Here is an 18,373-nt window from a genome sequence, read left to right on the forward strand (position 1 = left end):
GCTTCCCAATATCACAATTTTAATTGTTTTCTTGAAGAAAGCAGGTAATACTACTTACGACATTAAGTATTTTCAAATCTTGTACCACCTTTACTCAAGATCTGAAAGTGAATTCTGCCAGAGTCTTGCTATTTCTACCCTAGAATTTTCAAGTACTCTTGAATGCCCACCATTTGGTTACTGGACTTTTGCCCTGGGAGAGTTGGGTGCTCCTGGTTAGAAAACAGATCCCATTACAAGATCAGAAAATCATAATCCATCTGAATTATACAGGCATTTACAGATCAAAATAACACACAAAGTGTAGTTTGCAGATCAGTCCACTCCATCATGGCACACAACCCAATCTCCAACATTTGTTTACACAAGTTACAAAGAGTGAAAATGGAAGACAATCATGGAACCTGACTGGAATATATTATAGTGAGGACTGCTTTTTAACGAGAATTCAACATAAGCTAATACATCACTTTTCCTATTGCTGCTGACCATTCTAAAGCAGATATGTCTCAATGAGTCTTGCAGGAAAGATTTATTCGACCCACTGCCCTCCCCCAATGTATGTTGCATAACCGTTGCTCTTTACATGGAAAGCATTTAATACCATTAATTAAGCACTTTTTAAAAAACAAGTCAATAGATGCATAATTTGAAGAATTGTACTTGGAGGAGTAACAAATTCATTAGAATCAAACTTTGAAGAATCATTTACCTGAAGTTACAAAGACTTTAAATGTTTGTTTTCAAACCTACTAAAGATCCAACTTACCTCCCCAGGTTTTTATTTTCAGGACTGACCAAATGCATAATATTTCGGAGTGTGTGCAAGGGATGCAACAGCTCTGGGTTAACATGCTGTGTGACAAGAAAATGTTCCAGAAGATTAGCAAGATTTAGAAATTAAGTTAATGTGAACTAAGAATTTTGAAATGTTGTAAACATGGTTTGAACAAAAAACTGAATGACTGCATTGCTGCAATTTTCAGCTTTTAGTAACTCAAAACTGTGCTGAGATACTGAAGACCAATACAATTACTCAGTGCAAAGCCAGTTAAGAATTGTTTTAAAAACAAATTGTAACTTTAAAAATTATTCAGCATTGAACTGTGGTACCTGGGAAAAGCAGAGATGTAGAATGTTTGTGTTTAGCTTATTCACTGCTCGAATGAACTTCTTCCTGCTCATATTCTCTTCACAAAACTCACTGCAGAAGACAAATCATCTTAGTAATACAAAACCTCTTATTCCATTTTTGCGAATCTATGATAAACAAGAAATAATTTTGTTTTCTGAAAGTGATCAAAATAGGGAACACAGGAATTAAGAGCAGAAGTCGGCAATTCAGCCCTTCGAGCCTGCTCCGCCATTCAATCAGATCATGGCTGATCTCCTGGTCTCCCTACCTGTTCCCCATATCCCTTTAACTCTTTTTTAAAAATCAGAAATATATCTATCTCCTTCCCATACCAGCCTCCCCGGACAGGCGCCGGAATGTGGCGACTAGGGGCTTTTCACAGTAACTTCATTGACGCCTACTCGTGACAATAAGCGATTTTCATTTCTTGAAGGCATTTAATGAGGCAAGATTCCATTGCACTATTGACAGTGAGTTCCACAAATGCATCACCCTCTTTGAGAAGTAGTTCCACCTTATCTCAGTTGTAAATCTACCGTCTCTCAACCCACATCTGTGACCCTCGTTCTAGATTGCCCTACAGGGGGGAACATTTGGTTTACATTTACTTTATCAATTCCTTTAAGTATGTTATTTATCTCAAAATCCCCACTCATCCTTCTGAACTCTAGCGAGTACAAACCCAAATGGTTTAATCTCGCCTCATAAGTCAACCCTTTCATCTCTGGTCTATCTCCTCCGAACTGCCTCCAATGCCACTACGTCCTTCCTCACATAAGGGGAATTAGTTCAAACTATTAGCAACATTGCCTTTATGCAGTGAAATTAGTTAATCCTGTAAGTTTAAGGAGGCAGATATATTGATGCTTCACACAAGTGGAGTTGGACTAAAAAAAACTGGGAACAATTACGAAGCCTGTGTTAACCTTGACAGGTCAAAATCTGAATTCCTTTCCACACGATTCAACAAGGGCACCATATAATGTGGAACTGAATTGTATATACCAAAACATATACCAAACAGTAAATACTAGGTTAACTGATGCACACAAAGATCGTTTGAGAGCAAATACACTTCAGTCTTCCCAGCCTGGAAAAGGGAAAATGAGCTTGGATGCCAGCTTCTTTTGGAATCAAGTACCATGTTCTCCATGTGGATATCAAGTGACAACAAGACTGATGCAAAAGTAACGTACTGCAGGTGCTAGAAATCTGAACTAAAAACAGAAAATGCTGGTAGTCTTCAGCAGGTCTGGCAGCATCTGTGCAGTGTAACAGGGGTCTGAGGCATTTCATTCTGTTTCTTTTTCAAGATGCTGCCTGGTTTGCTATTATCACCAGCATTTTGTGTGTATATTTTCAGAGCAGGATTCAGTTGGCTGTAATGTTCCCCACAGTAGGATAGCCTAGTGCTCACTGTCCAATCGCTATCAAAAATGGTAATGTCACGAATGTCGTGGAGGGTGCTAATGCTTATTGAATCACATCCCAACCATAAGGGATCACCTACAGGAGAGAAAGTGTAAAGGAGAATATATTAGAGAATTCCATTTCTGCTACATTTAATTTAGTACTTTTAGCACAATCGTTTGCCAATTCCATCAAGTCATCAAAAGAGGATGAATCTCTCTCAAAATGACTTTTCTTGTCAGAGGACGTTTTTTTTCGTATTTCTTCTTAGTCACCCTTTAATACATTAATTTTTGATTTTGAAAGTCAGGGTCAAGGCATTTGGGGCGGCACGGTGGCACAGTGGTTTGCACTGCTGCTCGAGTGCCAGGGACTCAGGTATGATTCCAACCGTGGGTGACTGTGTGGAGTTTGAACTTTCTCCCTGTGTATGTGTGGGTTTCCTCCAGGTGCTCCGGTTTTCTCCCACTGTCCAAAGATGTCAGGTGAACTGGCCATGCAAAATTGTCCTCAGGTGTTCAAAGGTTAGGGCAGGGAATTGGACCTCGGTAGGGTGCTCTTTCAGAGAGTCGGTGCAGACTTGATGGGCTGAATGGCCTCCTTCTGCACTGTAGGGATTCCATGATTTCTAGTTCAACTGCCATTGGATTGGTCTTAAAATAGTAAAACAGACTATATGCTTCTTGGCCAGTTTAATTTCCATGCTTTTGAAGATTCACCATTGTCATTATTGAATTTTAGGATACTTGCCTGTTACAAAGTCTTTTGGGAAGATTTACATCAAGAATGTGAGAAAGTATATTTGCCAGTTGTGTAGCATAGCACAATGCTGCACTGATAGTATAGGCTGGGTTACTTTGCTCCATATCTGTATATAAACAACACAGGGCAAGATATAAATTGAAAAAGATCTACAAAAATGCACTCCAAAATCTTTAATATCACAAAACTAGGGGCTTTTCACAATATCATTGAAGCCTACATAAGCGGTTATTATTATTTTGAGAGCATCAACTTACATAGCGTCTTTAACACTATAAAATGTCCGAAGCATTTTAGCAGGAGCATAACCAAAAAGCATTTATATAGTGCCTTTAACGTAGTAAAATGCCCCAATGGAATTCAACAAAGAGTTATCAAACAATATCAGAGATTGACCAAAATCTTGGTTGAAGGTGGTTTTAAGGAACAGGGTATAATAATGCCTGATAACAAAAGAGGTCTGAAAATTAATGGCCAAAGACTAAAAGATCTGATTTTTGATTTGTGACAATCAATCATGTACACACTAACACATAAGCAGCAATGCCACTATTTAAAGAGCCCAAAGGTTCTAGCACTTATAATTATCTGTAGTGAAATACAAATGCCTTAAAGGCTTCATCAAGCTATGTTTCTATTGGTAGGGTAAGCAAGTAGTTATCAGATCCTGAAGGGAGGTACTCGTCAGGCACAAGATAATAACAAAGTCATCCAGACTCGAAACGTTAGCTCCCTTCTCTCTCCAAAGCTGCTGTCAGATCTGCTGCGATTCTCCAGTATTTTTGTACAAGATAATTATGCATGTTTAAGTCCGAGACCAGAGATATTTTGACAATGTAAATATCATAACATGTTTATTGCAAATTGTAAATATTAACCTTCATATTAACAACTGAAAGGACAAAAGGAAAAATCACAGCCTCCAACAAATCATTTCAGTACATTTTCTCTGCATTGTGAGTAAAGCTATTTTTATTTTGAGGGAGCATTTCTGTCCATTTTTTGCTCGTGATTAAAGACAATTTCTAGACAAAATGTTCAAAAATGTTTTCTCAACGTACAGCTGCTCATGAGGACGAAGTATTTTACAAATAACTTGACGTGAAAAGAGTAATCAGCAAAATCATGGGAAATATTTGTATCTGACCACATTCCACACATGGGTAACTGGGTTGACTGCTCTAAATACTGGTGGCAACCATTTAATGACTGCTGCAGTTGCAAGTGATTTGACAATTAGTTTTGTTCAACTATTAACTACTGTAAACTGGTATATTTTAAACAGCAAACCTTGGAACAACACAAAAGTAACATGTGACACATAAGGAATTGTAAAAGTACCATGAGACGATAACATTTGGGCTTATTTTTGGACTCTAAATCCAGCAGCCATCTGATCTGGCTAAGATGCTGACTTTCTAGTTATCTCATTATAAAGGAACAGAACACATACCCTACTAAGTATCAGTGATACCTGAAGAGGGAGGAGTAGAAAGTGGGAGGTGCATGAGAAGAAATGGAGGAAGAGGAGAGAGGAAGATGTGGGATTGAGTCCCCTGTGGTCATTGCATATTAGCCACAATGTGAGCACTCAGCACATCTCCAAGTGAATGTTGTGCACAGTCCTGTGTGGGAGGACAGGCAGGTTTGGGATTTTGGGAGTAAAGGAGTTAGGAACAAACCGCCTCCTTCTTTCCTCCCTCACTAAACCACCGCAACCCCACCAAGAATCTGCATGGCCGACCCTGTACCTGAGCAGTCTAAGTCCCACAAAGTGCCACAGCACTCACCCTGCTCAATATCCCCACACCAATGAATAAATATTTCACCAGTGGCTTAACCTGGTATCACCGGAAGTTTTTTTTTCTTATAAATTTAGAGTACCCAATTCACTTTTCCAATTAAGAGGCAATTTAGCGTGGCCAAGGGCAGCACGGTTTTGCAGTGGGTGCCCTGCTGCCTCACGGCGCTGAGGTCCCAGGTTCGATCCTGGCTCTGGTTCACTCTCTTGTGTGGGGTTTGCACATTCCCCCCGTGTTTGCGTGGGTTTCGCCCCCACAACCCAAAGATGTGCAGTGTAGGTGGATTGGCCACACTAAATTGCCCCTTAATTGGAAAAAATGAATTGGGTACTCTAATTTTTTTTTTAAAGTTAGCGTGGCCAATCAACCTAACCTTTGGGTTGTGGGGGCGAACCCCACACGAACACGGGGAGAATGTGCAAACTCCACACAGACAGTGACCCAGAGCCGGGATCGAACCTGGGACCTCAGTGCCGTGAGGCAACAGGGCTAACCCACAGCGCCACCGTCCTGCCCTGTATCACTGGAAGTTAACGGTAGCAATTAGTGACCTCAGATTCACAAGGAATGGCTTGAGCTGTGGCTACAGATAGCAGCCTGTTTCAGGCTTCTAGGAGACTGAATAGCAGCAGTCGGATCTGGCCATGAAGCTGGGTGTGGATCCCACAGGCCTGCACCTGGCCCTGTTACAGGCTTTTGCAATTCTCTTCCCAGCTTTCACTAGCAAGGAGGAGTTGGAAAGGAAAGAGAAAGAAAGAGAGAAAGAAAGAAAGAAAGAGAGAAAGAGAGAGAAAAGGAAAGAGAGAAAAAGGAAAGAAAGGAGACATCACTTTTAAAAACTGATTACAAAGGTTTTTGAGAAACACTTCTGTATTAGTTATCCATACGTATTCTTCACAACTTGTAACAAACCAAGATTTCATTTATCGTGTAAGTTTGTAACCAGGACAATATTCAACTTTGAATTTGGGTGCACAGGGCATAGGCTTATGAAACTAGGTGCTTCATATGGGTTTATACATGCCCCTTTATTTCATCGATGAGCAGCATCATGGGGCAGCCATTTACCATTCCTATATGCAATTTACACATACAGAATTGAACTAGAAATAATTAAATGTAGTCAAACTTGAGAATAATTTCTCAGCTGAATACCATCAAATGTTCATTGCTTTGAGAAAGAATGGATTTTTCTGATTAGAAATCAGAGCAATAGAAAGCTTTTAAACTTTTCACAGCCTGTTTCAGACATTCCTAGTTCGATGGAGGTTACGCTCGATCAAAACAGTTAGGCGCAAAGGAGCTACATTACTGCTTTTTGGTATTTCAATTTTGCACACCATCAATGCCGATGGCCACCAAATGAGACCGAGGGTCTTGCCCTTTAGTTTAAGCTTGCCAAATGTGCTTCACTAATGGCTCTTACAGACAAAAATAAATGATAGTTTATTACTGAATCAGTCTCCGTGAGATACTACACATACATAACTTTTTAGTGCATCATTATCTGAACTCCTACTGCATTATATTGAACATATAGAATCAAAACAACAATTTACTACCCTGAAGATTGTGATAATGAAAATATTAGTGACTTTCAGAGTTACTAAACCAACTTGAAAATTGAATGTACAGCCTTTAATACACAAAAGCACACTTTAAAACCTCACCTGGCCCTTGTGCAGTTTTCTTCTCTTCCACCCAGTTATAATAAGCTGAATAATCCCCATTGCTGGGCAGATATATCCAGCGGCCTACAATCCCTATGTTGGTTTCTCCATTGTTATCATCACAGATCCATCTTCCAGAGAGATAAGTAGTTCTTCTTGCCTCTGCCAGTTCACTCACGGTACTGGAGGTCATGCCACTGTCAGATTCAAATGTTGCATCTGCTGAATCTCTAGCAGAACAAATAAAAAAGCTCATCAATAATGCATATTTCATTACAATCCCTAATTAATTATTATGGATCACTGTGGTATATCAATAAAATATAAAATCATACTTAAGCAGATTATATGCATACAAAAAGAAAATCTGTGAGAATAGAAAGGAAGGATTTACACTAATATCACTTTTTGTCAATTTATTTAGTTACTAGGTATCCCTTTCAATTCGAAAGCAAGTTGTTATTCAAATCTAATATTAAATTCTGACAACTTAATGAACTAATTTTAACAACCCAATTTCCAAAATTCATAAAGTGTTTAATTGATCCAACATTTTTAAAATAATTAACCCTCTTGAGTTATCAATTGTTAACTGTGCAGTCTTGTGTGGAGACAAATCCATGGAGGCCAGGTACTCCTCTACATGTAGGGATTAAAAATTAGTTGCATAGTAATTCAAAACTAGATTTGTGCATATCATCGTGACCAATCAGAGAGTGAAAATTAAAAGGTACTGGGAAAACCACTAATAACCACGACTGACATGTGGCATCAAAATTAAAGGAAGTAAAATATTTTCTCTTTACAGTGTTCAAATTGTGCCATAATTTAGACCAGCTAAGTTGTTACGGTCACAAAAGAGCACTAGGTTCATCTTTAGGATGCAAACTAGTTTCTACCCATTCAATCATTTTAATGCTCTACATTTTGAAGTTGGAGAAGGCTGCTGCAGCATTTTAACCAAATTATTTAAAATGCTATACATTTATGTAAAAAATATATATGTGGGTATTAACTATATCTATATACTGTACTGGGGTATTAACTATATACGTGGGTATTAACTATCAAAGTACATGTAACCTTGAAGTTTGCAAAGAGCATTTAGTGTCCTTAAAGGTAAAGAAACATTAAAGCATTTCTAATTCTTGTTTTAATCATCCCTACCTCATTCCTATTTTCACCTCTTGTAAAGGGAAAATCACACGTGTTAGTTCCAGGATGTGTGTCCAACGGTTGCGGGCTAACTGTTCTTGTCGATTCCAGAACTCAATATTTTTCTTCTCAACCAAATCATTAAGTTTACGGATGAGTCTCTGAATTTTGTCCTTTTTTTCTTGATGCCGTTGGGCCCGGCGTTGCAACTTTTGGTTGTCTTCCTGATTTTTAAATACCAATTCTTTCTCTGAATTTAGAAACAAAGTTAAATATTAATAGTGCTACTTTATTCTTCATTTTCCAATGTTATAAACTTCTACTAAAAGTATATTTTAGTATTTCCCTTCTATGTTCGAGGCACATTTCCTGACCTCAGCAAATGATATTTTAAACCAGGAGATGTGCAGTAGCAACCCAGGATTATGTTTTTTTGTACTATAGCACTGTTAGAACTTCCTTGTCCTATATTTAAAGATTTCTGTTAAAAATGTAATCTTTTAACAGATAATCACAAAGCATGATGGATAACCTCAGCTGAATGCAAGTTAAACTTGAATCCCCAGGTACCTAAAACTCCCTTTCACCACTTTGAACGGCATCTCCCTCAGTCTCCTTTCTTGCCCCTGAGCGTGGATCACAAAAACCTCACTCTTACCCATATTCAGCTTGTATCCTGAGAACCGGCCAAATTCCTCCAGTATCCCGGTAATTCCTGCAATCCCCCGGCAGCGGGTCTGTTATATAAAGGAGCAAGTTATCCGCATAGAGCGAGACCCTATGCTCCATCCCCCCTCTCACTATCCCCTGCCAAATGTGCGATGCCCGCAGTGCCATTGGCAAAGGCTCTACGGCCAGGACAAACAGTAGTGGGGAGAGTTGCACCCCTGTCTCGTTCCCTGGCACAGACTAAAATATTCTGATCGAATAGGTGTGGGGGAGAGAGAGAGAGAGAGAGCGAGAGGGAGAGAGAGGGAGAGAGAGAGGGAGAGAGAGAGAAAGAGAGGGAGACGTTTTGGCCTTTGCCGCCCTGGTGGCCCGGAGACTGATTCTGCTGGGATGGAGGGACTCGGAGCCTCCAAAGTCGGGGTTTTAGGTCAGTGACATGGCAGGGTTTCTTAGGCTAGAGAAACTTAAATTTGCCTTAAGGGGTTCATTACAGGGGTTTGCTCAGAGCTGGCAGGCGTTCAACAACTTCTTTAAGGAGAACTGACTGTCAGCAGGAATGGGGGGAGGCAAGGAAGTGACGAATAAGGGCAGTGAATCTAATGTATGGGTAGTTATGTTATTGTTTGGTTTTTTTGTGTGATGGATTTCTTTGTTGTTTAAAACGTTAAAATTATAAATGCCTCAAAAAAATATTTTCTAAAAAAAAAAAATTTCACATGCCACTGTTTTGCTCACTTAAAATAAAATAGAATGAACATACAAATTAGGAGCAGAAATAGGCCAATCAGCCCTTCAAGCCTGCTCCACCATTCAATTAGATTGAATGTGGCTTCAACCACATTCCTGTCTAACCCCTACATTTCAACCCTTGTTAATCTATCTAGTTCTGCCTTAAAAATATTCAAAGACTCTTTCGCAAAGGCTATGGAAGTAGAGTTCCAGGGTCTCACAAACCTCATTTGTCTTAAATAAGCGACCCTTTATTTTTAAATCGTGGCCCTTAAGATTCTCCGACAAGAACATAGGAACGAGTAGACAATACAACCCTTCAAGCCTGCTCCGCCATTCAATCAGCACTGATCTCTCATTGGTCTCAAATCCACCTCACTGGCTGTTCCCCAAATCCCTTTAACCCATTTTAAAAAGATGAGAAATATGTCTACCTCCTTTTTTAAACCATTTAATATTTCAGACTCCACTGCACTATGGGGCGAGTTCCATAACTTCACCATTATCTGCAACAAGTAGTTCCTCCTCTTCTCAGTTTTAAACCTACCAACTCTCAACCTGTGTGTGTTCTGGATTGTCCGACAAGGAGGGAACGTTTGGTCTTTACTGTCAGAAGTAGGCTTACATTAACACTGCATTCCGACGCCTGTTCGGGTACACAGAGAGAGAGTTCAGAATGTCCAAATTACCTAACAGCATGTCTTTGGGACTCGTGGGAGGAAACCGGAGCACACTGAGGAAACCCACGTAAACACAGGGAGAACGTGCACACTCCAGAGAGTGATCCAAGCCAGGATTCGAACCTGGGACCCTGGAGCTGTGAAGCAACAGTGCTAACCACTATGCTACCGTGGCCAAACTGTTCAATCTCTCATATGTCAACCCTTTCATCCCCGGAATCAATCTGATGAACCTCCTCTGAACTGCCTCCAATGCCACCACATCCTCTCTCAAACAAAGAGACCAAAACTGTTCACATATTCCAGATGTGGTCTTACCAACACCCTATACAATTGCAACAACACTCCTCTATTTTTCTCCTCCAGTCCTTTTGCAATAAACACTAAAATTCTATTTGCCTTTTTAAAAAATAAACATTTTATTAAGGTATTTGGTATTGTAACAAAAACAAAATAAACAATGTACATGAAACTATAAACATAGAGCCGTGTCCCTTCCTTATAGGTCCCCCCCTTTATTAACCCCCTACTCTTAAGCTAAACTAACCCACCCCCCTCACCTTCTGCTGACGATTAATTTTCCGCAAAGAAGTCGACGAACGGTTGCCACCTCCGGGTGAACCCCAACAGTGACCCTGTCAAAGCGAACTTGTTTTTCTCCAAACAGAGAAAGCTAGCCATGTCCGATAGCCAGGTCTCTGACTTCGGGGGCTTTGAGTCCCTCCAAGCTAATAGTATCAGTCTTCGGGCTACCAGGGAAGCAAAGGCTAGAGCGTCTGCCTCTTTCTCCTCCTGGATTCCCGGGTCTTCTGACACCCTGAAAATCGCCACCTCTGGACTCGGTGCCTCCCTTGTTTTTAACAGCGTGGGCATGACATCTGCAAACCCCAGCCAAAATCCCCTAAGCTTTGGACATGTCCAGAACATGAGGACATGGTTCGCTGATCCTCCCACACATTTTGCACACCTGTCTTCCACCCCAAAGAATCTGCTCATCCGGGCCACTGTCTTGTGAGCTATTTTGCCTTTTTAATTACATGCTGTACCTGCATACTGACTTTCTGCGATTCATGAACAAAGACTCCCAGATCCCTCTGCCAAACCCAGTTTGAATCTGTTTTCCATTTCTTTCGGTCAAAATGGATAACCTCACACTTATCCACATTTTACTCCATCTGCAACATTTTGGTGCATTCTCCTAGCCTAGCCATGTCATTCTGTAAACTCTTCATCTCCTCTTCACTGCCTGCTTTCCCATCTAATTTAATATAATCTGCAAACTTTGCTGTTACACTCTGTCCCTGCTTGCAGATTATTTATATAGATTGTAAACAGTTGAGGTCAGAGGACTGACCTCTGCGGCACCCCGTTAGTTACAGTTTGCCAGACAGAGAAGGACCCATTTGTCCCAACCCTCTGCTTTCTGTCAGTCGGCCAATCTTCAATCCAATCTAGTACTCTACCCCCAATTCCCTAGTATTTGCCTTTATGCTCTTTTTGACTTCCTTGTTTAGCCATAGAATGTTTTTCACCCGCTTACAATTCCTCTTTCTCTCAGGAATATACTTTAATTGAGAGGTATTTAATATCTCCCTGAACCTCTGCTATTGTCCCGCAACTCTCCTACTCTCAATTATTTGCACCCAGTCTACTTGGGCCAACTCTTTCCTTAGGCCTGTATAGTTGCCTCTGCCCAATGCTAAAATTCTAGTTTGGCACTCTGTCCTCTCTCGTTTAACCTGAATTTGAAATTCTAGCATGCTGCGACCATGCCTTCCAAGAGGATCCTTAACAACACGACTACTTATCAACCCTTCTTCGTTACATTACACTAAATCTAAAATAGCGTGTTCCCTGGTTAGCTCCATAACATATTGTTCCAAGAAATAGTCCTTCATACGCTCTATGAATCCCTATTGAGGCTACCTTTGCCAATTTGATTAATCCAGTCAATATGCATGTTAAAATCACCCATGGTTACCCGTTGTGCCCTTCTCACAAGCCCTTGTTATTTCTTGGTTTATACTATGCCCCATTTTGGTAGCATTGCTCGGGGGCCTGAAAATTACTCTTACCAAGGAGACTTTTTCCTTTAATTTTTATTTCCACTCAGGTCAATTCAACATTTCGGCACTTAGTGCCAATATCATTTCTTAATACAGCCTTGAGGTCATCTTTAATCAATAAAACAACTCCACCTCCTGGCTACCCTCCGGCTTGGACATTTAACTCCCAGTCCTCCTACAACCATGTTTCAGTAATCCCCACCAAATCATACCCATTTGTTTCTATTTGTGACGTCAGCTTATTGACCTTATTCAAAATACCACGGATATTTAGGTACAAGGTTTTTAAGTATGTCCCACTGATTTCTTTCCCTTGCAGGAATTACTTGTGCACTATGCTTTTTCACAAATTCTGACCTTCTTTATTCATCTCTGATAACACAGTCATCCCCAACTTTCACTCACGCATCATCTTACATTTTGAGTTAACTTTCCTGTCCCCTCCGCAGTTGCTTGAGAAAACATCCTTTCCACATCAACCCTGTCAATAAACCTCTCAGTTTAAAGGTTTCAATCCAGTTGCCTCTTACTCTTCTAAACCAACCAACCTTTCATCATAAGACTACCGCCTATTCCTGATATTAGTTTGGTAAACTTTCTCTGAACTGCTTCAAACACATTTACATCCTTTCTTAAATGAGTCCAATGCAGTCCACAATACTCCAGATTTTGTCTCATTAATGCCCTGTACAACTGAAGCATAACTCCCCCCCACCTTTGTAATTAATTCCCCATACAATAAATTACAACATTTTATTTGCTTTCCTAATCCCCTGCTGTACCCATATATTAGCCCGTGATTCATGAATAGGCACCCAGAACCCTCTGCCGCTGAGCTTTGCAATTTCTCACCATTTAGATAATAAACTTCTCTTTTATTCTTCCTGCCAAAATGGACAATTTCATATTTGCCCACATTATACTTCATTTGCCAGATTTTTGTCTACTCAGCGTATGTCCTTTTGTAGCCTCCTTCCGCCTGCTTCACAATGTACTTTCCGACCTACCTTCATGTTGTCAGCAAATTTAGCAGCCATACATTGTAAATGGTTAGAGCCCCAGCACTGATCTCTGTGACATGCCACTCACCACACCCTGCCAACCAGAAAGACATTTATGCCAACTGTTTCCTTTTAGCTAGCCAATCTTCATTCATGCCAATATGTTATCCCCAACACCACCAGCTTGTGAGCTAATAATGAAAAAATTCTTATCATGATATCCAGTCACAATTTATAATCACTAATAATGACACTGCAGCGGAAACTTCAAACAAACTGTCTTCTCCATAACTGACTTTAGCCACCAGATAAACCTTACGGCAAATATGTGGAATATACTTTTCCTTTAAGTAAAACAAAAAAGCCAACATACATTTAGAAATTTAAAAACTATGAAGTAAATTATTTCAGTTCAATTGGGCAAAATTCTTAAATTGCTGTACCGTGCGGGCGGCACAGTAGCTTCACCACTCCAGGGTCTCAGGTTTGACTCCCGGCTTGGGTCACTGTCTGTGCGGAGTCTGCATGTTCTCTATGTATCTGTGTGGGTTTCCTATGGGTGTTCCGGTTTCCTCCTACAGTCCAAAGATGTGCAGGTTATGTGGATTGGCCATGCTAAATTACCCTTCGGTTAGGTGGGGTTACGGGGATAGGGTGGAGGTTTGGGCTTCAGTGGGGTGCTCTTTCCAAGAGCCAATGCAGACTCGATGGGCCAAATGGCCTTCTTCTGCACTATAAATTCTATGATTCTAGGAGTTTAAAAAATGGAACATTTTATAGACACTGGCTACTCAAGAGCAGCCAGGTATTTGATTAACTGATATTCAAGAAGAAGGTGGGCAGCACAGTGGTTAGCACTGCTGCCTCACGGCACTGAGGACCCAGGTTTGACACCAACCCCAGGTCATAGTGTGTGGAGTTTGCACATTCTCCTCGAGTTTGCGTGGGTCTCACCTCCACAACCCAAAAAGATGTACAGGATAGGTGGATTGGCCACACTAAATTGCCCCTTAATTGGAAATAAAACTTGAGCACTCTAAATTTTTAAAGAACAAGGGACAACTTGGTAGGTTTTTGGAAAATGGGTAAGAATAGATGTAAAAATTACTTTTGTTCTGTAATGTCTTAGTCTTGTTTTATTTTAAAGCTCCCTCTTTACTGATATCATCTTTTTATCTACTGAATCAAGTATTTTGTACAGATTTCTCTGTACCTGAACTATACTTAAAGTCATCCCAGCTCAATTTCTATAAAAGCTGGTACTGTATGCCACATCGCCCAATAGCCATAACCTCTCAATCAACTTTCCACCATGACACACTTCCATTTAGTCCCACCTTCCATTTATTCCAAAATCCCGACAGTACTTCCAAATCTCATATTAACCGTCCTGATGTTCTGAGATTCAAACGGTAATCTACATTTCCATTCCCCAAGATTTCTACATGCCTCAAAATGAACACAGTAAAATTAATAGGTGCAATAATGGCAGAAAATATGATATATAATGTCCTGGAACAAAGTAGCACCAAATTTAGTCTGGTACAGCAGCTTGTGATAACATAACTAGACCAGTAACCTAGAGCTTTTTAGTTCAATGCACACCATGAAATACATCTGGTCATTAGCAACTAGTACTGGAAAAATAAAATGGTGCTAGGTGCCTCAGCAGGAGACTACTTCTAGCTGGAGATGGTTGCAAATGCTTCAGATTTGACTTCTGTACTTACACCATGGTGGATAGGGATGTTCATGGCGCCTCCTATCATTATTAGCTGTTTAATCATGCACTAACATTCAAGACTGGTTGTGCCAGGACTGCAGTTGGTTGTGGGATTGCTTATTTCTAGCATGCTGCTTCTGCATGCATGTATTCTTGTGTTGTGGTTTCAATTAACTACAAATGAGATTGGCTCATTTTTAAGTACATCTGTGATGTTGTTCCTGGAACCTTCTTCTACAATTATTGAGCCGGGGTTGCGCCCGAGTTTGATGGCAATGGTAGAGTGGGGAATATGCCAGGCCATGAGGTTACAGATTGTAGTTGAATATAATTCTATTGGTCACAGCAACTCATGGATGCCCAGTTTTGAGTGACTAGAACTGTCTCATTTAGCACTATGGTATTGTCACAGACACTTGCCAGTGGAGTGGACATAGTCTGCTGGATGGATGGAAAACGTTTCAACCCCAATCTGTTGAAATCCAAGAAGAAAACGATATACATCACACTTAAGCGTGCGGATGACATTGCCATCTCCACTCTCTCAGAAGAGAATCTCCAAGCTGTGCTTGACATCTTTGTGGAAGTATATCAAGAATCAGTCTCGGTCTCAACCTCAAGACAAAATCCTTTACCAACCCGCTCCAGGGCAAGATCCGGTCTCTCCCTCCATCAAGATCAATACAGAAACCCTACCAAACATGGAACATTTCACCTAACTGGAGAGACACCTCTCATCTAAGGCTGGCATCAATGCAGAGATCCAAGATTGTGTACAATCCATGAACGGCTCCTTTGGACACCTAAGGACATCTGTGCCGACGCCAAGATCTCAAGTATACGGCAGCTGTCCTTCCAACTCTGATTAGTAAGTCTGTGGATGACACAAAGGTTGGTGGAATTGCGGATAGCGATGAGGACTGTCAGAGGATACAGCAGCATTTAGATCGTTTGGAGACTTGGGCGGCGAGATGGCAGATGGAGTGTAATCTGGACAAATGTGAGGTAATGCATTTTGGAAGGTCTAATACAGGTAGGGAATATAGAGTGAATGGTAGAACCCTCAAGGGTGTTGACAGTCAGAGAGATCTAGGTGTACAGGTCACTGAAAGGGGTAACACAGGTGGAGAAAGTAGTCAAGAAGGCATACGGCATGCTTGCCTTCATTGGCTGGAGCATTGAGTATAAGAATTGGCAAGTCATGTTGCAGCTGTATGGAACCTTAGTTAGGCCACACTTGGAGTATAGTGTTCAACTCTGGTCACCACACTACCAGAAGGATGTGGAGGCTTTAGAGAGGGTGCAGAAGAGATTTACCAGGATGTTGCCTGGTATGGAGGGCATTAGCTATGAGGAGCGGTTGAATAAACTCGGTTTGTTCTCATGGGAACGACGGAGGTTGAGGGGCGACCTGATAGAGGTCTACAAAATTATGAGGGACATAGACAGAGTGGACAGTCAGAGACTTTTTCCCAGGGTAGAGGGGTCAATTACTAGGGGGCATAGGTTTAAGGTGCGAGGGGCTAGGTTTAGAGGAGATGTGGGAGGCAAGTTTATTTACACAGAGGGTAGTGGGTGCCTGGAACTTGCTGCCAAAGGAGGTGGTGGAAGCAGGGACGACAGTGACGTTTAAGGGGCATCTTGACAAATACATGAATACGATGGGAATAGAGGGATACAGACCCCGGAAGTGTAGAAGATTTTAAGTTTAGACAGGCAGCATGGTCGGCGCAGGCTTGGAGGACGGAAAGGCCTGTTCCTATGCTGTACTTTTCTTCGTATTTTGTTCTCTTCTATGCAGCTCAGAAACTTAAGACTACGTACAGATGCTACCAAAAGCCCTGGAGATGTACCATCAATGCTGTCCAAGATGGATTCTCCGCATTAGCTGGGAGCACAGGTGTACTAACATCAATGTCCTTGAAGTAGCCAAGAGCACCAGCATCAAGGCCATGATCATCCTAAACCAACTCCGCTGTGCCAGCTATGAGCTTAGGATGTCAGAGTCCTGACTGCCAAAGCAAATATTCTTCGCCGAGCACAAGGAAAGCTGCGAACAAAAGGAGGACAAGAAAGTGCTTCAAAAACACCCTGAATGCTTACGTCAAGAAATACAACATAGACGTCAATGCCTGGGAGATCTGAGCTCAGAAAAGACCTACTTGAAGAACCTCCGATTGAAGGGACACACATCTTTGAGGACACCCTATGGCAAGGGAAAACCTGGAAAAGGAGCCCAAGAAAAGAATACCAGCGATCTCGAGTCCAAGGGCTGATCTCACCTCCCAAAAACACCCGCCATGTGTGCGGTCAAAAATATGGCTCTAGGGTTGGGCTCATCAGAACCCATAGAATCCATGACCAGTAACACAGAGTTTCTTAGGTGGACAATCACTCTCGTTAGCCAGTGATCACTGAAGAAAATAAGTGTCTCAGAACACAATGCAGTGCCCTCAGCGTGAAGATGGGATGTAATCGCAATACAGGCTACTTGGTGGCCTTGCGCATCAATCCTGTCATGGACAGATGCGTCTGCAACAGAGATTGGGTTTTCCTTCGTGTTGGTTCTCATTACCTACTGCAGGAGCAGTCTGGCAGCCAATGTCCTTCAGGACTCAACCAGCTCATTCAGCAGTGATGTCACTGAGCCACTCTTGGAAATGGGCATCGAAGTTCCCACCCAGTGTACCCTTTCTATGCCTTTTCTACCCTCAGTGTTTCTTTCAAGTTGCTTCAATATGGAGCAGTACTGATACATCAGCTGAGGATGGTAGAGAGTAACCAGCAGGAGGTTTCCTTACTCATGTCTCACCTTATACCATGAGATTCCATGGGATTTGGAATCAATTTTCAGGACACCCAGGGCCACTCCCTCCTGCCTGTATCCCAGTGTGCAGCCACCTCTGGTGGGTCAGACCTGCCCGTGGGGCTGGACATACTCTGGTATAGTGGTGCAACACTAGCTGAAAGTCTGCAGGGATGACTGAAAGACATTGTTCTGATACAAGATGTCAAACTGTTGCTCGACTGATCTGCGGACCAACTCTCCCAATTTTGGTACATAGCACACGTTACTGAGGAGACCCTTTCAGGATCTACTGGGTTGTGAGCCTCTTTGGCGTATCTGGTGCCTAAATCAGCTGTGTGGTCCATTCGGTTTTATTCTTAGTCTTTATCATAGTGCTTTGGTACAACCATGTGACTTGCTTGGCCATTTCCAATAGAAGCTCACAATTAACCACATTGCTCACGAGTCACATACATCATAAGTGTGGAAGGGTTCCTTCCCCAAAGACATTAGCCAATTTGATACGTTTTTATGCTAATCTAGTAGTTTCATGGTCACCATTATAATACTGGTGTTTTATCCCAGATTTATTTAATTAACTGAACTTTCCTCAGCTGCCCTGGTGGGATTTGAATTCATGTCACTATCATTAGTACAGGGCTCTGGATTATTAATATAAGAACAGAAAACGCAGCAGGTCTGGCAGCATCTGAATGGATAAACAGCATTTATGTTTCAAGTCTGTATGACTTCTTCAGATCTGGATTGCTACTTCAGTAACAA

At 41.4% G+C, this 18,373-nt stretch overlaps 1 protein-coding gene across 2 annotated transcripts in view; it reads right to left on the minus strand.

Annotated features, from left to right (window-relative positions):
* Nucleotides 1-18,373, minus strand: part of atg14 (autophagy related 14) — a 47,320-nt gene that overhangs the window by 11,640 nt on the left and 17,307 nt on the right. For both annotated transcript variants that reach the window (XM_038779413.1, XM_038779422.1), the window contains exons 5-9: nt 7,947-8,184; nt 6,780-7,009; nt 3,296-3,413; nt 1,114-1,204; nt 770-855 (exon numbers count right to left, since the gene is read on the minus strand). In XM_038779413.1, the coding sequence (XP_038635341.1) occupies nt 770-855; nt 1,114-1,204; nt 3,296-3,413; nt 6,780-7,009; nt 7,947-8,184 (763 nt within the window). The remainder of the gene's footprint in view (nt 1-769; nt 856-1,113; nt 1,205-3,295; nt 3,414-6,779; nt 7,010-7,946; nt 8,185-18,373) is intronic.

Source organism: Scyliorhinus canicula, chromosome 2 (assembly GCF_902713615.1).
Source record: "Scyliorhinus canicula chromosome 2, sScyCan1.1, whole genome shotgun sequence".
Taxonomy (NCBI): Eukaryota; Metazoa; Chordata; class Chondrichthyes; order Carcharhiniformes; family Scyliorhinidae; genus Scyliorhinus; species Scyliorhinus canicula.